This window comes from Chiloscyllium plagiosum, chromosome 3, assembly GCF_004010195.1.
Source record: "Chiloscyllium plagiosum isolate BGI_BamShark_2017 chromosome 3, ASM401019v2, whole genome shotgun sequence".
Classification (NCBI taxonomy): Eukaryota; Metazoa; Chordata; class Chondrichthyes; order Orectolobiformes; family Hemiscylliidae; genus Chiloscyllium; species Chiloscyllium plagiosum.
This window is the reverse complement of record NC_057712.1, coordinates 132,691,935-132,711,887: the sequence shown is the minus strand read 5'-3', so window position 1 is coordinate 132,711,887 and position 19,953 is coordinate 132,691,935. Positions and strand designations below refer to the sequence as shown.

The 19,953-nt window shown below is 42.6% G+C and overlaps 1 protein-coding gene across 1 annotated transcript in view; it reads left to right on the top strand.

Annotated features, from left to right (window-relative positions):
* Window positions 1–19,953, top strand: part of LOC122540179 (dynein axonemal heavy chain 8-like) — a 1,249,383-nt gene that overhangs the window by 87,062 nt on the left and 1,142,368 nt on the right. Inside the window, exon 5 of the mRNA XM_043675521.1 lies at window positions 581–732. Coding sequence (XP_043531456.1) covers window positions 581–732 — 152 coding nt within the window. The remainder of the gene's footprint in view (window positions 1–580; window positions 733–19,953) is intronic.

Here is a 19,953-nt window from a genome sequence, read left to right as displayed (position 1 = left end):
CTTCCAGGGGTGGTGGTGATGGCAGATACAGTAGGGCTGTTTAAGAGACTTCTAAATGCTATGATTGGAGGGGTATGGACCAAAGGCAGGCAGAAGGGATTATTTTAATTTGGCATCATGTTTGGCACAGCATCGTGAGCCAAAGGGCTAATTTCTGTGCTGTACTGTTCTATGTTCTACAATTGGCTACGATGGATTGACATTTGCTCTTTCACTTTACAGATATATGTTTTGTTTTATGTTTTGCACTGAGGGTTCTCTACAACAGACTTTAAGTGGGTCAAATCATGAAGTTGAACTTGAGTTCTACTTAAATTAGACACAAAGTTGGGAGTGGGGGTGTTATGGTGTCAGGTAATAGTGCACAGTCAGCCTGAACTTGGAAGTTGCATTAAAAGTTACATCTTCTGTTTTGCTTCACTTGACTAGGAAGTAATTATTTTACTCTTCAACCTTGTTAAAAGAATGTTCACTCAATTGAAGAATGGATATTATAAAACACGCCGACACTGATTTTGCCTATGTTTTAGAAGGATAGCTGAGTAGTATTTTGACAAATTGATTATTTTTGTTGTTATAGACAGTGGCCGAATTATCACTGGAGTTTTTAAAGGGACCAAAATGATGAGATTGTTCCTGGGCAATTTATCTGATGTTCGTTTAAATGGTCTGTGCTTGTTCTTTGTGCGGTACAAAAGTGACACTCCTATCACGGCAAGGAATATACATGAGGTATGAAGTGACATTTCATCATTATTATCGTTTTATGAAAATGTTAATACTAGTTGGTAAATGTTCTTTCAGCTTTTGGCATTGAGGTCAATGTACTTTGTTGAGGAGTTTGTTTTCGCATTCTTCCCACAAATAGGTTCAGTTATCACATCAGGTGATCATGTCTTCTGTCAGTTTCCATTTCAGATTATGATTGGAAGGGGATTAAAGCAACTTTCCCTCAAAAATGCATGTACATTGCAGTTTCTTGTGTCAGGTTGCAGTGCCTCACAATATGATCGCCAAGAGAATGGGGTTAATTTTGTCTACCTGCTTAAACATTCACATTGGACTGCAATTTCACTGTACAGCTGGGGATCAGGAATTTGGCATTTGCTGAATATGGAATTGCATTTCTGAAAAAGCATTACACATCATCCTATTTTCATCATGAAGTGTCAAGGATGATCTGATTATCTAATATCAACCCCAAGTCATGCCCGAGATGAAGGCGCACTGTTATGGACCAGGCCAGACCCCCTCAAAACATTTTAAGAAGGTAACCAAGACTCTAACTTTTTACTTTTTTTTAGACAGTTGTAAAATGGATATTCCAAGAATGATGCAGCTGTTCAAACCACTAGGCTTCCAAAAAAACAATTTATTTAAGCACTACAGATGAAACACAAACAAAAGAAAACAGAATTTAGAATAACAACTTGTTTGATAGCCTAAACGACTTTGTCGCAACTTAATGAAGGAGCTGTTCCAATTCCTGCAACATCCCATTAACACACTCCTTGGCAAAAGGTAAATTCAAACACAGGTTCTTAAAGGCAGGAGAGATTTCAGAGAGAAAGTTCAGGCAAGACCTCTGTTGAAGCATGGAACCTCTTTTCACTGTTGCTGCTTCTCTAGGTTCCCAGCAGTTTTTGACTGTTTGATAAAACAAAACCAAACTGGAAAAAAATCTGAACTGGGGAAACTGGCCTCTCTCCTCTCATCGTACAACTGTTTCAAAAAAAACCTAAAGGCGTCCTCTGATTGTTGACTTAACCATTTCAGCACCAACGACTTTGCAACCCCTCTTCAAAACAACAAAGGGGCAACATAACCTTGTTAAAGGGACAGCACCTTTAACAAGAGGATATCTGACTCCTTTTTGCTGAACGTCTATACTGAACATTGATTAGGTCACTTCTGAAATACTGCCTTCAATTCTGGTCTTTCTATAGGAAAAGATTACATTAAACTTGCAAGGGTGCAGAAAAGATTTGCAAGGATGTTGCTGGGGTGGAGGGTGTGAGCTTTAGAGAGGCTGAATAGGCTGGTGCTATTTTCCCTGGAGCATCAGAGGCTGAGGGGTGATCTTATAGAGGTTTATAAACTCATGAGGGGCATGGATAGGGTGAATTGCCAAGGTCTTTTTCCTAGGGGAGAGGAGTCCAAAGCAAGAGGGCATAGTTTTAAGATGAGAGAAGAAAGATATAAAAATGGACCTAAGGGGAAACTTTTTCACATAGAGGATGATGCATGTATGGAATGAGCTGCAGGTGGAAGTCGTGGAATCTAGTATAATTACAAGATTTAAAAGGCATCTGGATGGGTATATAAATAGGAAGGGTTTAAAGGGATTTGAGCCAAGGGCTGGGAAAAGGGACTAAATTAATTTAGGATGTCTGGTTGGCATGGATGAGTTGGATCTTTTTCTGTGATCTACAGTTCTATGACAATCAGTTCAGTTGTTGAAATGTTGGAAGCTCGTTAATTGTCACCTCACCATCTCTTGTCACACCCTCACCTCCCTGACCCTCCCATTCACCAACACATACCCTGAGCTTTCCAGAACTATCTGAACCATTTTTCCAGTCCCATTATATATAGTTTTCATAATCCTGCATGCTTCTAATATCCATCTTTTTCTTACCTGCCAAAAGTAGTTTGGTCCCATACTGTGATATGAAACTCCAGGGCTTGACTTCAGGTTTATTGCATTCTAGAATTATTTCGCTGTAATTTTACAAGAAAAACACTGCTTCTAAAGTGCTTTTGGATGATGCGAAAATAAATAGTGAGCCATATGATTGAAAGAATTTCTCTTCAAATGGTAGGTGCTTAAGGTGTGTAGAAGAACAGAGGTATCTTGGAGTTCAGGTTCACAGTCCTCTGAAAATGGAGTCACAGGTAGACAGGGCAGTGAAGAAGGATTTTGCACACTGGTCTTCATCAGTCAAGGCATTGAGCATAGACATTGGGAAGTTCTGTTGCAGTTATGCAGGATGTTGGTGAGGCCACACTTGGAGTATTGTGTTCCATTTTGGAGACCTTGTTATGGGAAGGAGTGCAGAAGAAGGATACTGCCTGGACTGAATGCACTGAGTTCTAGGGAGATTTTGGACAAGCTAGGACTTTTTTCTTTTGAGAATAGGAGACTGAGGGGGGGCCTTATCGATGTCTATAAGATCATGCGAGGCATTAATAAGGTGAACACACTCATTTTTTTTTACCAGGGCTGGGGAATCTAGGATGAGAGGGCACCAGTTTAGGGTTAGAGGGAAAAGAATAAAAGGAAACCTGAGAGGTAACGTTTTTACACAGAGGGTAGTACACATTTGGAATAAGCTGCCAGCAGGTATGGTTAACAACATTTAAAAGACATTTGGGCAAATACATGGATTGGAAAGGATTAGAAGGATATGAGCCAACTGTGAGAAAAATGGGGTTAGTGTGATGGACATTTTGGTCAGCATGGACAAGTTTGAGCCAAAGGGCCTGTTTGTGTGCTGTAGAACTCTATGACTCTATGAATCATCAGTTGCGTTGTCAACTTTCAATGAATGATGCATTTTTAAAAATGTTTGAGTGTTTTTAAATGTTCAAGGTTCAATGTATGAGACCTCCTAATACTTTTGAACATAGAACAGAGACCATTATAATGTCCAGTGTGAAATCAATCTAAAGCTCACCTAATCTACACTATTCCATTATCATCCATATGGGAAAAAGTGAGGACTGCAGATGCTGGAGACCAGAGTTGAAAAGTGTGGTGCTGGAAAAGCGCAGCAGGTCAGTCAGCATCTGAGGAGCAGGAAAATCGATGTTTCAGGCAAAACCCTTCTTCAGGAATGAGGCTGGTGTGACGCCTACAATGTGGTAACCAGAACTGTATGCAATACTCCAAGTGTGGCTGCACCAGAGTTTTGTATAGCTGCAATATGACCTCACGGCTTCAAAACTCAATCCCTCTAGCAATAAAAGCTGACATACCGTATGCCCTCTTAACAGCCCTATCAACCTGGGTGACAACATTCAGGGATCTATGCCCATGGACACCAAGATGTCTCTGCTCATCCACACTACCCAGAATCCTACCATTAGCCCAGTACTCTTTATTCCTGTTGTTCCTTCCAAAGTGAATCACCTCACACTTTTCCACTTTAAACTCCATTTGCCATATCTCAGCCCAGCTCTGCAGTTTATCTCTGTCCCTCTGTAACCTGTGACATCCTTCTGCACTGTCCACAACTCCACCAACTTTAGTGTCATCTGCAAATTTACCAATGCATCCTTCTATGCCCCCATCCAGATCATTTATTAAATGACAAACAGCAGTGGCCCCAAACCAGATCCTTGCAGTTCACCACAAGTTCTGAACTCCAGAATGAACATTTCCTATCAACTACCATCCTTTGTCTTTCAGCTAACCAATTTCTGATCCAAACCGCTGAATCACTCTCAATCCCATGCCTCTGTATTTTGTGCAATAGCCTACCATGGGAAACCTTATCAAACACCTTACTGAACTCCATATACTCCACATCAACTGGTTTACCCTCATCCACCTATTTTGTCACCTTCTCAAAGAGCTCAATAAGGTTTGTTAGACACAACTACCCTTCACAAAACCATGTTGATTATCCTTAATCAACTTATTCTTTTCTAGATGATTATAAATACTATCTCTTATAGCCCTTTCCAACACTTTACCCATCAAAGTAAGGCTCACAGGCCTATAATTTCCAGGGTTGTCTCTACTCTTCTTCTTGAACAAGGGAACAACATTTGCTATCCTCCAATCTTCTGGCACTATTCCTGTAGACAATGACGAATGACATAAATATCAAAGCCAAAGGCTCGGCAGTCTCCTCCCTGGCTTCCCACAGAATGTTAGGATAAATCCCATCAGGCCCAGGAGACTTACCTATTTTTACACTTTCCAGAATTGCTAACCCCTCCTCCTTATGCACCTCAATCCCAAGTATGATTTATCTGAAAAAAAAACCAGCGAAGAGGTTATTTAACTTGGTAAGAACCTCTAAATCTATTAAAACATTCAGGAAAGATCATCAGAGAAAGAAAAGGACCATAGCATTGACCATGAATGCCAATATGAAGCCATAGTGACAGGCCAACTGCACTTTCATGCATTAATTGTAGATAACAGGATTGCAATGGTCAGCAAAGTACGCTAAACCAGCAAGGTACCAACTGACATTGGGCGCTCAAGTGCTGAAAATCTGGCTTCAAAAGCAAAACAAGACCCTGTGTCATGGCTGAGTGACCGACAAGAGGGGACAATAACACAATTCTGGTTCCAAGGAAGTATAAAATGTGTGAACAAATGCAGACATATCAATAAAGTGCACAGCTAACAAAGTGAAAAGTTAACTTTGGAAGATATCCAATCTTTTCAAATTTGTTAACCTCATACACTATGTCAACCGTATAAGGTAATTGGAAGGCTTTATAGAGAGTATGACACCCAGAAATGTTGATATATACTGAGAGCCAAATTTGGATACAGGACCTAGAGCTAACATGGTGCCACTGTGCACCATAAAAGACATGCACCCCAACAGTTGACATCTATGGCACCGTCTCACAGCATATAATGGATCATCGATTACATGCAGTGCCATAGATGTCAACTGTTGGGGTGCATGTCTTTTATGGTGCACAGTGGCACCATGTTAGCTCTAGGTCCTGTATCCAAATTTGGCTCTCAGTATATATCAACATTTCTGGGTGTCATACTCTCTATAAAGCCTTCCAATTACCTTATACGGTTGACATAGTGTATGAGGTTAACAAATTTGAAAAGATTGGATATCTTCCAAAGTTAACTTTTCACTTTGTTAGCTGTGCACTTTATTGATATGTCTGCATTTGTTCACACATTTTATACTTCCTTGGAACCAGAATGAGAACAGATCTAGTGTAATGAAATCAAATAGTCAATGATCCCCAATGATTGTACCCAGTCTGCTACGACACAGTCAGCACTTTTAGACGTCATACATTATTGCAGTTCAAGGATAATACAATGCTATTCATTGATTCTTCAAGGAAATTCTGATTCGTCTGGCAATTTTAAAAGTAGCTGAGCTGGATGACATGTTTCATAGAATCTCTTTAGTGGGAGCAAGCCATTTGACCACTGAGTCCATCTCAACTCTTAGAAGAGCATTCCATCCAGACCCACCCCCATAATCCAGCATTTCTCATGGCTAATCCACTTAGCCTGTACACCCCTGGGCACTATGGGCAATTTAGCATGACCATTCCATCTAACCTGCACACCTTTGGGCAGAGAGAGGAAACCAACGCAGACACAGGGAGAATATGCAAACTCCACTAGAGTTGCCCAAGGCTAGAATCAAACCAAGGACCCTGGCATTATGAGGCAACAGTGCTAGCCATTGAGCTACCATGCCACCTGTATGACAGGTTGTTGAGGTGGCAAAGGGGGAAAATAGCATTGCAAAAGTTTGCATTTTTTCTCTGGCCACAGAGAGGTTGCAGTGGACAGGACGACACTCAACGTGGTGCCATTACTAAACAAGGGAGCAAGGGATAATCAGGAAATTACAGGCCAGTGAATCTAACCTCAGTGGTGGAGAAATTATTGGAAGCAATTCTCAGGGATGTAATTAATCTGAATCTGGAGAGGCAGGAATTAATCAAGAAGAGACGGCTGGAAAATGGTAAGTCTTGTAGAGAAAGGGTTAGCCCACTCAGTGACATAAGAGGAAAGATATGCATGGAGTCAGAGAAAATGGATGAGATGCTTAACGAGTACTTTGCATTGGTATTCACTGAGTAGAGAGACACAATGGATGTTGAGGTTAAGGATGGATGTTTGATTACTCTAGGTCAAGACAGCATAAGGAGGGAGGAAGTGTTGGGTATTCTAAAAGGCACTAAGGTGGACAAGTCCCCATGTTGGGGTGGGATCTATCCCAGGTTACTGAGGGAAGCGAGAGAGCACATAACTGGTGCTTTAACAGATACATTTGCAGCATCCTTGAACACTGCTGAGCCCCTTGCTGAGATATTTGTATCATTGATAGTCAACGGTAAGGTGCCGGAAGACTGGAAGTTGGCTAACATAGTGCCAGTATTTAAGTAAGGTGCTAAGGAATAGCCAGCGAGCTATTGACCAGTGAGCCTGACATCGGTGGTGGGCAAGTTATTGGAAGGAATCTTGACGGATGGGATTTGCTTGTATTTGGAATGGCAAGGACTGATTAGGGATAGTCAACATAGTTTTGTCCATGGGAAATAATTTCTCACTAATTTGATTGAGGTCTTTGAAGAAGTAATGAAGAGAATTGATAAGGATAGAGCAGTGGACATGATCTGTATGGAGTTCAATGATACGTCGAAAAGGTTCCTCATGGTAGATTGTTTTACAAGATTAGATCACATGGAACATAGGGTGAACTCGCCATTTGGATTCAGAACTATTTCAAAGGTAGAAAACAGAGGGTGGTGATGGAAGATTGCCTTTCAGACTGGAGGCCTATAGCCAGTTGTGGGCCAGAAGGATTAGTGCTGGCTCCACTGCCTTTCATCATTTATATAAATGATTTGGATGTGAACATAGGAGTTATAGGTAGTAAGTTTGCAGATGACACCAAAATTGGAGGTGTAGTGGAGAGCTAAGAAGGTTACCTTAAAGTAGAACAGAATCTTGATCAGATGGGCCAATGGGCTGAGGAGTAGCAGATGGAGCTTAATTTAGATAATTGGGAGTGTAGCTGAACAAAGTCACCTTGGAGTGCAGGTTCATAGTTCCTTGAAAGTGGAGTTGCCCATGTAGATAGGGTAGTGAAGAAGTGTTTGCTATGCTTTCCTTTATTGGTCAGAGCACCGATTAAAGGAGTTGGGAGGTCATGTTGCAGCTGTACAGGATATTGATTAGGCCACATTTGACATATTGTGTGAAATTCTGGTCTCCTTCCTATCGGAAGGATGTTGTGAAACTTGAAAGTGCTCAGAAAAGATTTAAAAGGATGTTGCCAGAGTTGGAAGGTTTGAGCTACAGGGAGAGACTGAATAGGCTGGGCCTGTTTCCTTGATGCGTCCAAGGCTGAGGGGTGACATTTATAGAGGTTTATAAAAATCATGAGGGGCATGGATTGAGTAAATAAACAAGGACTTTTCCCTGGGTTGGGGGTCCAGAACTAGAGGGGCATAGGTTTAAGGTGAGAGGGGAAAACTTTAAAAAGGACAAGAGGGGCAGCTTTTTCATGCAAAGGGTGTTGCGTGGATGGAATCAGCTGCCGGATGAAGTGATGGAGGCGAGTACAACTACAACATTTAAATGGCATCTGCATAGGTTCTTGAATAGGAAGGGTTTAGACAGATATGTACCAAGTGCTGGTGTCATGAAGTTGAAGGTGTGTACTGTACCTTTACGAGAGAGTGAAAGCTGTTTTGCACTGAGAGTTTGTGATCATCTGTCATGTGAGTGATTAACAGTCTCAGAGAGTACTGGAAAATTACAAATATGTAACATTTGGCTGTAAACTAGATTCCTCAGTTATTTTGACCACCATTTGAATCCAACCAATCAGTTTAATTTATGCCCCAGGATACTGAAACCGAATCAAGTTTGAATATTGTTTTTGACAACATTGAACCAATGAGAAGATCCAATATTTGGGGTATAAAGAAGCAGGCATTTTGAGAGTTAACCAGGGAGTGCGGCGAGCAAACCACCATCTGTCAAAGGTACCTTTTTCAGATGAAACATCTTTTCAGCAAAAGATTGAAGACGAGTCAAGGCAATTTACAGCCAGAGGAAGGAGAACACTGAAAACACCTGCTGTTGTCTGGTTTGAAAATTAAGCTGATGTAATTTTAATACTGGTGGTTATTGGAACGTTATATTGTAATAGAGTTGGAGATGGATAAAAAATCCTTCAACAGAAAGGAGACTTCGGGTTTAAATAGTTGTTGTTTAATGTATACTTCTGGCATTAAAGAATAAATTGATTTTGTTTTCTTTTAAATAGTGGAAGTTGGGAGTTCTCTGTCATTCATACTTTAACAGATTACGAGGCAAGGTGAGCTTCTCTGGATGTTTGGTTTGATTAGCAGAAGATTTCATTGCTGTGTTGTAACATTGGAAAATGGGACTAGGTTAGATTAGGATATCTGGTCGGCATGGACAAGTTGGGCCGAAGGGTCTGTTTCCATGATGTACATCACTATAACTCTGTGACTTCATACCTGTCAGCATGATTTTATTAAGTGGAGATCATGCCTGACCACATGATTGAATTTTTCAAAGTGGTGACTAGTTGTGTGGACGAGGGCAATGTATTGATGTACTGACTTGGACTTCAAGGCTCTTGAGATGGTCCAGCAGGCTAAGAACCCATGAGGTCCAATGAAATTTAGCAAACTGGATCCTCAGTTGGCTGAAAAGCAGGAAGCAGAGAGTAATGTCTTTCTGGGTGTTTTTCCAACTGTAAGTCTATGTTCAGGGGAGTCCCATAGGGTTCATGTTGGTGTCTTTGCTGTTTGTGGTTTATATGTGAATGATTTAGACTTGAATATGGGAGGGTTAGAACATAGAAAAATACAGCACAGAACAGGCCCTTTGGTCCACAATGTTGTGCCGAGGTTTAATCCTAAAGTGAAATATAGTAACTTAACCAACGCACCCCTCAACTCACTGCTATCCATGTGCATGTCCGGCAGTCGCTTAAATGACGCCAATGACTCTGCTTCTACCACCACAACTGGCAACACATCCCATGCATTCACAACTCTCTGCGTAAAGAACCTACCTCTGACATCTCCTTTGTACCTTCTTCCTAATATCTTCAAACTATGACTCCTCGTACCAGTCAAACCTGCCCTGGGGAAAAGTTTCTGGCTATTGACTCAATCTATTCCACTCATTATCTTGTATACCTCGATCAGGTCTCCTCTCATCCTCCTTCTCTCCAGAAAGAAAAGTCCGAGCTTATTCAACCTTTCTTCATAAGGCAAACCCTCCAGGTTACCAGGCAGGATCCTGGTAAAACTTCTTTGCACCCTTTGCAAAGCCTTTGTATCTTTCCTATTGTAGGGCGACCAGAACTGGACTCAATATTCCAAGTGTGGTTTTACCAGGGACTTGTAGAGCTGTAGCAAAACCCCTGTTAATGAAAGTCAAAACACCATATGCTTTCTTAACAACCCTATCCACTTGGGTGGCAACTTTGAGGGACCTATGTACTGGAAAACCAAGATCCCTCTGTTTCTCCACACTGCCAAGAAACCTGTCTTTAATCCTATATTCAGCATTTGCGTTCGACCTTCCAGAATGCATCACTTCGCATTTATCCAGGTTGAACTCCATCTGCCATTTCTCAGCCCAGCTCTGCATCCTGTCTATGTCGCGCTGCAGCCTGCAGTAATCCTCTGTACTATCAATGACACCTCCAACCTTTGTGTCATCTGCAAATTTACTAACCCACCTCTCAACCTCTTCATCCAAGTCATTTATAAAAACTACAAAGAGCAGAGGCCCAAGAACAGAGCCTTGCGGGGCCCCACTCAACATTGACCTCCAGGCAGAATACTTTCCATCTCCAACCACTCTCTGCCTTCTGTCAGCCAGCCAAATCTGAATCCAAACCTGTCTCAGAGGAACAAATTCGTGCATCACTCCCAACAACTGCTCCTTAAATAGTCTCCAGATGTCTGCTGTGCCCTTTCTGTGGAACAATTGCTCCCAGTCTGTACTTCCCAATCCCTGTCTGATTGCATCATAATTTCCTTTTTTCCAATTAAATATCTTCCCTCGGTAACTGCTCCAAGGCTATGGTAAATGTGAGGCAGTTGTGATCACTGTCACCAAAGTGCTCTCCCACCGTGAGATCTGACACCTGTCCTGGCTCGTTGCTGAGCACCAAATCCAAAATGGCCACTCCCCTTGTCGGTCTGTCTACATACTGAGTAAGGAAACCCTCCTGAACACACCTGACAAAAACAGCTCCATCCAAACCATCTGCACTTAGGAGGTTCCAGTTGATATTGGGAAAGTTGAAACCACCCATAATAACAACCCTGCTACTTCTGCATTTTTCTAGAATCTGCCCGCCTATGAGTTCTTCAATCTCTCTACTGCTATTAGGTGGTCTGTAGAAAACCCCAAATGCGGTGGCTGTTCCCTTGCTGTTCCTAACTTCCACCCATACTGATTCAGTAGACAAACCTTCCTCAACAATCTTCGTTTCTGTAGCTGTGATCCACTCTTTGATTAGCAGTGCTACACCCCCTCCTCTTTTTCCACCCCTCCTGTTCTTTTTAAATGTTCTAGACCCTGGAACATCAAGCAATCATTCCTGCCCCTGTGAAACCCACGTCTCCATTATGGCCACAATGTTGTAGCCCCAAGTACGGATCCATGCTCTAAGTTCGTCACTCCTATTTCGGACATTCCTTGCATTAAAGCAGACACACTTAAACCGATTGCTTTATTTCATCACGTGAGAAACCTTCCTGATAGATTCAATATATCCTGTCACAGCCCCATCTGCAACTGACCCCCTCTCAGACATATGGCTCTAATTCCCACCCCCCCTGCCAAACTAGTTTAAACCCTTCTGAATCACACGAGCAAATCTCCCATCCAGGACATTTGTGCCCTCCAGTTCAGGTGCAACCTGTCCTTCATGTACAGGCCCCATCTTCCCCAGAAGGTATCCTAATGGTCTAGGTATCTGAAGCCCTTCCTCCTGCACCAGCCTCGCAGCCACGTGTTAAGCTGCATTCTCTGACTGTTCCTCATCTCACTATCTTGTGGCACCAGTAGCAAACCTGAGATCACTACTCTAATCGTCCTGCTCTTCAGCTTCCAACCTAACTCTCTGTAGTCGCTTTTCAGGTCCTCAATCCCTTTCCTGGATGTATCATTGGTGCCAGTATGTACCATGATTTCTGGCTGCTTCCCCTCCCCCTTCAGAATCTTGTAAACCCAGTCAGCGACATCCCGGAACCTGGTACCAGGGAGGCAACATACCTTCCAGGAGTCCCATTCTTGTCCACAAAATCTCCTGTCAATCCGTCTAACTGTTGAGTCCCCTACCACTAGCGTTTTTCTATTTTCCCCATTTCCCTTCTGAGCCACAGTGTCAGGCTCAGTGCCAGAGACCTGACAACTATGGCTTTCCCCCTGGCAGGCTGTCCCCTCCATCAGCAACCAAAACAGTATACTTAATGCTGAGGGGAGTGGCCACAGGGGATCCCTGCTCTGACCGTTGGTTCCCTTTCCTTCATCAGTCCATTTACAGAAGATACAAAAATTGATGGAGTGGTCAAGCGTAAATGGGATAGTATTGGATTATAAGTGGATACAGACAGGCTGGTCAAATGGGATGGTCGTGGCAAATGGAATTCATACTGGATAAATGTGAGCTAATGCTTTCAGGCAGGACAAACAAGGCAAGAGAATACGTGATAAACCATAAGACCATGGGAAGCACCCTTCAGAGGGATGTTAATATTCCTGTGTTTGTGACTCTAAAGGGATCAGGACACTTTGATATAGAACATAGAACATAGAAGAATACAGCGCAGTACAGGCCCTTTGGCCCTCGATGTTGCGCCGATCCAAGCCCACCTAACCTATACTAACCCACTATCCTCCATATACCTATCCAATGCCCGCTTAAATGCCCATAAAGAGGGAGAGTCCACGACTGCTACTGGCAGGGCATTCCATGAACTCACGACTCGCTGAGTGAAGAACCGACCCCTAACTTCAGTCCTATATCTACCCCCCCTTAATTTAAAGCTATGCCCCCTTGTAATACCCGACTCCATACGCGGGAAAAGGTTCACACTGTCAACCCTATCTAACCCCCTAATCATCTTGTACACAATGTGTTAAGATTGTACATTTCTCTTTAATAACATATCCAGAGTTTAAGAGCAGAGAGAGGTTATGCTGGAACTTACTTAGCAAGCCACAATTAGAATATTCCATGTATTTCTGCTTATTCCCTTGTGGGTCATCAATGTCATTGGCTGGCTCACATTTATCACCTGTCCCTCGTCCCTGAGAATATGGTAATTAGCTGCCTTCCATGTGCTGTGCTGAAGATAGATTCACAATGCCATTAGGTAGAGCATTCCAAAATTTTGACCCAGTGACCTTGAAGGAACAGTGATATATTTCCAAGAGTGGTGAATGGTTTAGAGAGAAAGTTTCACATAGTGGTGTTCTTATGTATTTTCTGCCCTTGTCCTTTTAGTTGGAAGTGGTCATGGACTTGGAACGTGCTCTCTAAGGATCTTTGGTGAATTTCTGTGGTGCATTTGTAGATAGTATGTATTGCTGTGGATGTTTGTGGATATGGTGCGGACATTAACTGTTTTGCCATGGTTGGTGTCAAGCTGTTGGAGCTGCACTCCCCATAAGTAGGGATTTTTCTGTCACACTCCAGACTTGTGTCTTGTACATGATGGACATGTTTTGGGGAACCAGGAGGTGGGTTACTTGCTGCTTTTGTAGCTACTGTATTTATATGGTGAGTCTAGTTGAGTTTCTGTTCAATGGTAAATTACCCTGACAGTACCTGAGCTTAGCAAGCAAATGTTTGATGCCAAGAACACGATGGCAGCCTGTGATCCTCGACACGGCCGCTACCTGACCGTTGCTGCTGTTTTCCGGGGTCGCATGTCCATGAAAGAGGTGGATGAACAGGTGTTGAACATCCAGAACAAAAACAGTCCTTATTTTGTAGAGTGGATCCCCAACAATGTCAAGACGGCTGTCTGTGACATCCCACCCCGAGGCCTCAGAATGGCAGCCACCTTCATTGGCAACACGACGGCCATCCAGGAGCTGTTCAAGCGCATTGGTGAGCAGTTTTCTGCTATGTTCCGGAGGAAGGCCTTCTTGCATTGGTACACCGGTGAGGGCATGGATGAGGTGGAATTTACAGAGGCTGAGGCTGACATGCTGGATCTGATAGCTGAGTACCGGTACTATCAGGAAGTTCAAGTGAAGAATCCTGAACACCATTATTTTGAGCTCTTGATTCTTTACAGGTGTCTCCAAATAGGTCCTCCTTCTCCTGCACTGTTCACACAATCTCATCTTGATAGTGAATGGACCAATTAAAATCATCTGTCAGTATTTGGAGTATTGGTTGAAGAGTTAAAACAATGTGTGCAGTTGAAGTATATTAACTGTGCATCCAGGAGAATCCCTGTGATCCATGTTGGCCAGCTATCCTGGCAAGTGGGACTAGATTTGGTTAGGATAGCTGGTCGGCATGGACAAGTTGGACCGAAGAGTCTGTTTCCATACTGTACATCTCTATAACTCTATAACTCTATATTGACAGTGGGAGATTCAGTGGTGGTAATGCCATAGAACATCAACATATGGTAGTTAGATTGTCTCATATTGTAGATTGCTACTTCCTAGCATTTGTGTGGCACAAATGTTATTTGCCACTTGTCAGCCGAAGCCTGGATGTTATCCAGATCTTGTTTAATTTGAATATGTACTGCTTCTGGAATCCAAATTATAGGAGGAATGTGATTTCATTGGAGATGGTGCAGTGGAGATTTACCAGTTATGAAGCATGTTGTTTTTGTTCAAGCAAAGGAGATTGAGAGGGTATATGATTGAGATGTATAAAGTTATGAAGGGCATAGAAAGATCGAGGTGCTGCATTTTGGGAAAGCAAATCAAAACAGGGCTTATACAGTTAATGGTAAGGTCCTAGGGAGTGCTGAACAAAGAGACCTTGGAGTGCAGATTCATAGCTCCTTGAAAGTGGAGTCGCAGGTAGATAGGATAGTGAAGAAGGTATTTGGTATGCTTTTCTTTATTGGTCAGAGTATTGGGTACAGGAGTTGGGAGGTCATGTTGCGACTGTACAGGATATTGGTTAAGCCACTGTTGGAATATTGTGTGCAATTCTGGTCTCCTTCCTATCGAAAAAACTTGAAAGGGTTCAGAAAAGATTTACAAGGATGTTGCCAGGGTTGGAGGATTTGAGCTATAGGGAGAGGCTGAAGAGGCTGGGGCTGTTTTCCCTTGTGTTGGAGGCTGAGGGGTGACCTTATAGAGGTTTACAAAATTATGAGGGGCATGGATAGGATAAATAGACAAAGTCTTTTCCCTGCGGATGGGGATGTCCAGAACTAGAGGGCATAAGTTTAGGGTGAGAGGGGAAAAATATAAAATAGACCTATGGGGCAACTTTTTCACACAAGAGGGTGGTATGTGTATGGAATGAGTTGCCAGAGGAAGAGGTGGAGGCTGGTACAACTGCAACATTTAAGAGCATGTTGACCAGATGTCCTAAATTAATCTAGTCCCATTTGCCAGCACTTGGCCCGTATCCCTCTAAACCCTTCCTGTTCATATACCTATGCGGATGTCTTTTAAATATTGTAATTGCACCAGCCTCCACCACTTCCTCTAGTAGCCCATTCTATACATGCATCACTGTTTTTGTGAAAAGGTTGCCCCTTAGGCCTCTTTTAAATCTTTCCCCTCTCATCCTAACCTATGGCCTCAAGTTCTGGACTTCCGGACCCCAGGGAAAAGACTTTATCTATTTATCCTGTCCATGCCCCGTATGATTTTGTAAACCTCAATAATGTCACCCCACAGCCGCCGACGCTCCAGGGAAAACAGTCAGTTCAGCCTCTGCATATAGTTAAAATCCTCCAACCCTGGCAACACCCTTGTAAATCTTTTCTGAACCCTTTCAAGTTTCAAGTTTCCTTCCTATGGAGGGAGATCAGAATTGCACACAATTTTCCAAATGTGGCCTAACCAATATCCTGTACAGTCGCAACATGACCTCCCAACTCCTATACTTAATACTGTCATCAATAAAAGAAAGCATACAAACACCTTCTTCACTATCCTATCTACTCCACTTTCAATTAAGTCCAAAGTGATTTTGTTCAGCAACACTTCCCAGGATCTTACAATTAAGTGTGTAAGTGCTGCTTTGATTTGCTTTTCCAAAATGCAGAACCTCACATTTATCTAAGTTAAACTCCATCTGCCACGTTTCGGTCCATTGGCCCATCTGATCAAGATCCCATTGTACTCTGAAGTAACTTCTTAGCTGCCCACTACACCTCCAATTTTGGTGCCATCTGCGAATTTACTAACTATATCTCCTTTGTTCACATCCAAATCATTCATATAAATGATGAGTGGCAGGGCACCCAGCACTGATCCTTGTGGCACACCACTGGTCACAGGCGTCCTGTCTGAAAAGCCACCCTCCTTAAGGGGCAGTCAGAGAATTTTGTTTCACTTGGATTTTCAGAAGGCTTTTGATCGGGTCCCACATAAAATATTAGCATGTAGAATTAAAGTACTTGGGAGTGAAGGTTCTGCACTGAATGGATTGAGAGCTCATTGGTAGGTGGGAAATAAAGGCCTTTTTCAAGTGGCAGGCAATGAGAATGGACTATAGCAGAGATCAGTGATTTGAGCCCAGCTATTCACAAATGTATTTAATGATTCAGATGAGGAAACAACATGACTTAGCTCCAGGTTTTCAGATAACAAAATTCTGGGTAGGATTATATGAAGCAAGGAGGGTGCGGAGATGATCAATGCAATTGGAAAAGTTAAGTACGTGGGCAAGTGCATGGCGGATCCAGTATAATGCAGATAAATGTGAGGTTATCTCCTACAGTAAGAAAAACAGACAGGCAGATTATCTGAATGGCAATAAATGGGGAATGGGGAATGCAATGAGACTAGGTATCCTTATGCACCAGTTGATAAAAGTAAGGATGTAGATGCAGCATACGATAAAGAACACAAGCGTTATATTGGCCGTTGTAGCAAGATGATTCAAGTACTGGAACAGGGCTGTCTTGCTGTAACTGTGCAGGGTATTCAATGGTTAAACCACGCCTGGAGTATGAGTGCAGTCTTGGTGTCCTTATCTGAGAAATTATGTTCTGCCTATTAAGGTAGTGCAATGAAAATTTACAAGGCTGATTTCAGGTATGTGGGACTGATGTAAGGGAAGAGACTGGATTGGTTTCAGACTGCATTCTGTGGAGTTTCGAAGAATAAGGTGAGATCCCACACAAACCTATAAAATTCTAACATCTATATTGGTTAGATGCAGGAAGGATATCCCTGCTGAGTGGGGTGTCCAGAAACTGGAGTCTTTTAGGACAGAGATGAGAATTCTCTGTACAGGAAATTTTTGAAGCCAAATCTTTAAAGACTTGTTAAAAATCTCACAACACCAGGTTATAGTCCAACAGGTTTATTTGGAAGCATTAGCTTTCAGAGCGCTGCTCCTTCTTCATCTGATGAATGAACAGTGCTTTGAAAGCTAGTGCTTCCAAATAAATCTGTTGGACTATAACCTGGTGTTGTGTTACTTTTCTTTGTTTACCCCAGTCCAACACTGGCTTCCCAACAATAAAGACATAGATATAACTCTTTGCACTAAAGAAATCAAAAGATGTGTGAGAAGGCTGGAACAGGGCACTTAGTTAGATGATCAGCCATGATTATAATGAATAGTGGTGCAGGCTTGAATGGTTGAATGGCCTACTCCTGCACTTATATGTTTTTATTTGTGTGGGACTATTTCTAATGGTTATTATTTGGCTTATCAGTAAGTTGAGACCTATTCAAACATTGGATGCTGCCTGAACTGCTGTGCTCTTCCAGCACCACTAATCCAGAATCTGGTTTCCAGCATCTGCAGTCATTGTTTTTACCTATTCAAACAGCCCATGGATAGGGTGCTTGAAAATGTAGCTGGCTGTGAATGCATAGCTGGGACAATATTATGCTTGTGTGTAAAACCACAAGATACAGAGCAGAATTAGGCCATTTGGCTCATGAAGTCTCCACCAATATTCAATCATGTTTTTTTTTATTAGATTAGATTAGATTACTTACAGTGTGGAAACAGGCCCTTCAGCCCAACAAGTCCACACCGACCCGTCGAAGATCCATTCCCCTACACCTAACACTACGGGCAATTTAGCATGGCCAATTCACCTAACCTACACATTTTGGATTTTGAGAGGAAACCGGAGCACCTGGAGGAAACCCACGCAGACACAGGGAGAGCGTGCAAACTCCACACAGAGTCACCTGAGGCAGGAATTGAACCCGGGTCTCTGGCACTGTGAGGCAGCAGTGCTAACCACTGTGCCACCGTGCCGCCCATGCCGCCGTTTTGATGTTTTTCAACTCCATTCTCCTGCCTATTTCCTATAACCCTTGATTTCCTTATTAACCAAGAACCAAATAAGACTATAAGATAAAATTTTAATCAAATATCACGATCTATCATGATGGGATTTGAACCCATATGACTAGTTCAGAGACATTACCACTGCACCACCACACTCCTCAGACAGAAGCAGAGCATGACCTTAGACATGCTCCTTAGACAGTGTCTTCTAAACCCAGTTCCACTACCACCTAGAAGGACAAAGGCAGTAGATAAATGGGAAAATCATAGTCTGCAAGTTCCTCTCTAAGACACTAACCATGCGAACTTGGAGATGTATCGTTAGTGCTGCAACGTGAAAGAGTCAACATCCTGGAACTCACTCCTGAATACATTGTAGGTTTATCTACAGCATACAGACTGCAGCGATTTCTAGATCATTTATGTATATCTCAAACAACAGTGGCCCCAGTACTGACCCCTGTGGAACACCACTGGTCACCTTTCTCTGTTTTGAGAAACTCCCTTACAAGTACTACTCTCTGTCTCCTGTTGCTCCACCAGTTCTTTATCCACCTAGCTAGAACACCCTGCACACCATGTGACTTCACTTTCTCCATTAATCTTCAATGGGGAACCTTTTCAAATGCCTTACTAAAGTCTATGTATTTAAGTTTTAAATATTCAGGAGATGCTGGAATCAATCAGCAAGTTCAACATCATTATTGGAGAGGTGCTTTTGTTGTTTTAGACCAATAACAGAGGACAGTTATTGACAATACTTGGGGCCCATGATGAATTGGATAATGTGCCTGACTGCAGATCAGGAGCTTGTAGATTCTGCTCCTACCTGGTTTGAATGCAATTTGCAGTTTTTGGGTGCACAGTGGCTCAGTGGTTAGCACTGCTGCTTCACAGCGCTAGGGTCCCGGGTTCAATTTCAGCCTTTGGTGAATGTCTGTGTGGAGTTTTCACATGTCTGCGTGAGTTTTGTCCAGGTGCTCTGGTTTCCTCCCACAGTCCAAAGATGTGCAGGTTAGATGGATTGGCCCTGCTAAATTACCTATAGTGTCCGGGGATGTGTAGGCTAGGTGGCTTGGCCATGGGAAAATGCACTATTACCCTGATAGGGTAGGGGTCTGGGTAGGATGCTCTTCAGAGGGGCAGTGTAGAATTGATGGACCAAATGGTCTGCTTCCATACTGCAAGAATTCTATGATTCTATTCTATGACTTTTTGAAAAGGGTTTTGAGCCTGGAATGATGGGTGAACACTTGAACAATGGAAATGCATTGGATTCTGATAGTAATGAATTACGCAAGAGGTGGGGATTGGACAGCAGTGGGATTGTAATTTGTAGCTGAGTTAGGCATGTTAGCACAATGCTTCCTTGGAAAGTTGCAGTTGACTTCTCTTATTTTAAAGGTCTGGAATTTCTGCTTTGAGGAAGTAATCTATCCAAATGAAGGCACCAAAATATGAGCAAATTAGAAGGCCTTCCTTTACTGGGATATCAGTTCACTTCTGTACTTGGTTTAGGCAATCTAGCTGTGACCCCCTATCCACTTGTTGCCCACTCATTTCTTATGCTCTTTCATCCCTCTGTGGCTTTTCATACCTGCCAAAGACTGCTTGTTCGTCATGCTCCTCCATTTTCCCGAGATCGTGGCATATCATACCATGCTGTCTCCATGCCAGCTTTTCACCCATGCTGAGTCAGATTCTTGTTCCCAAACCCCTTATATCCCACTATGCCAATCAC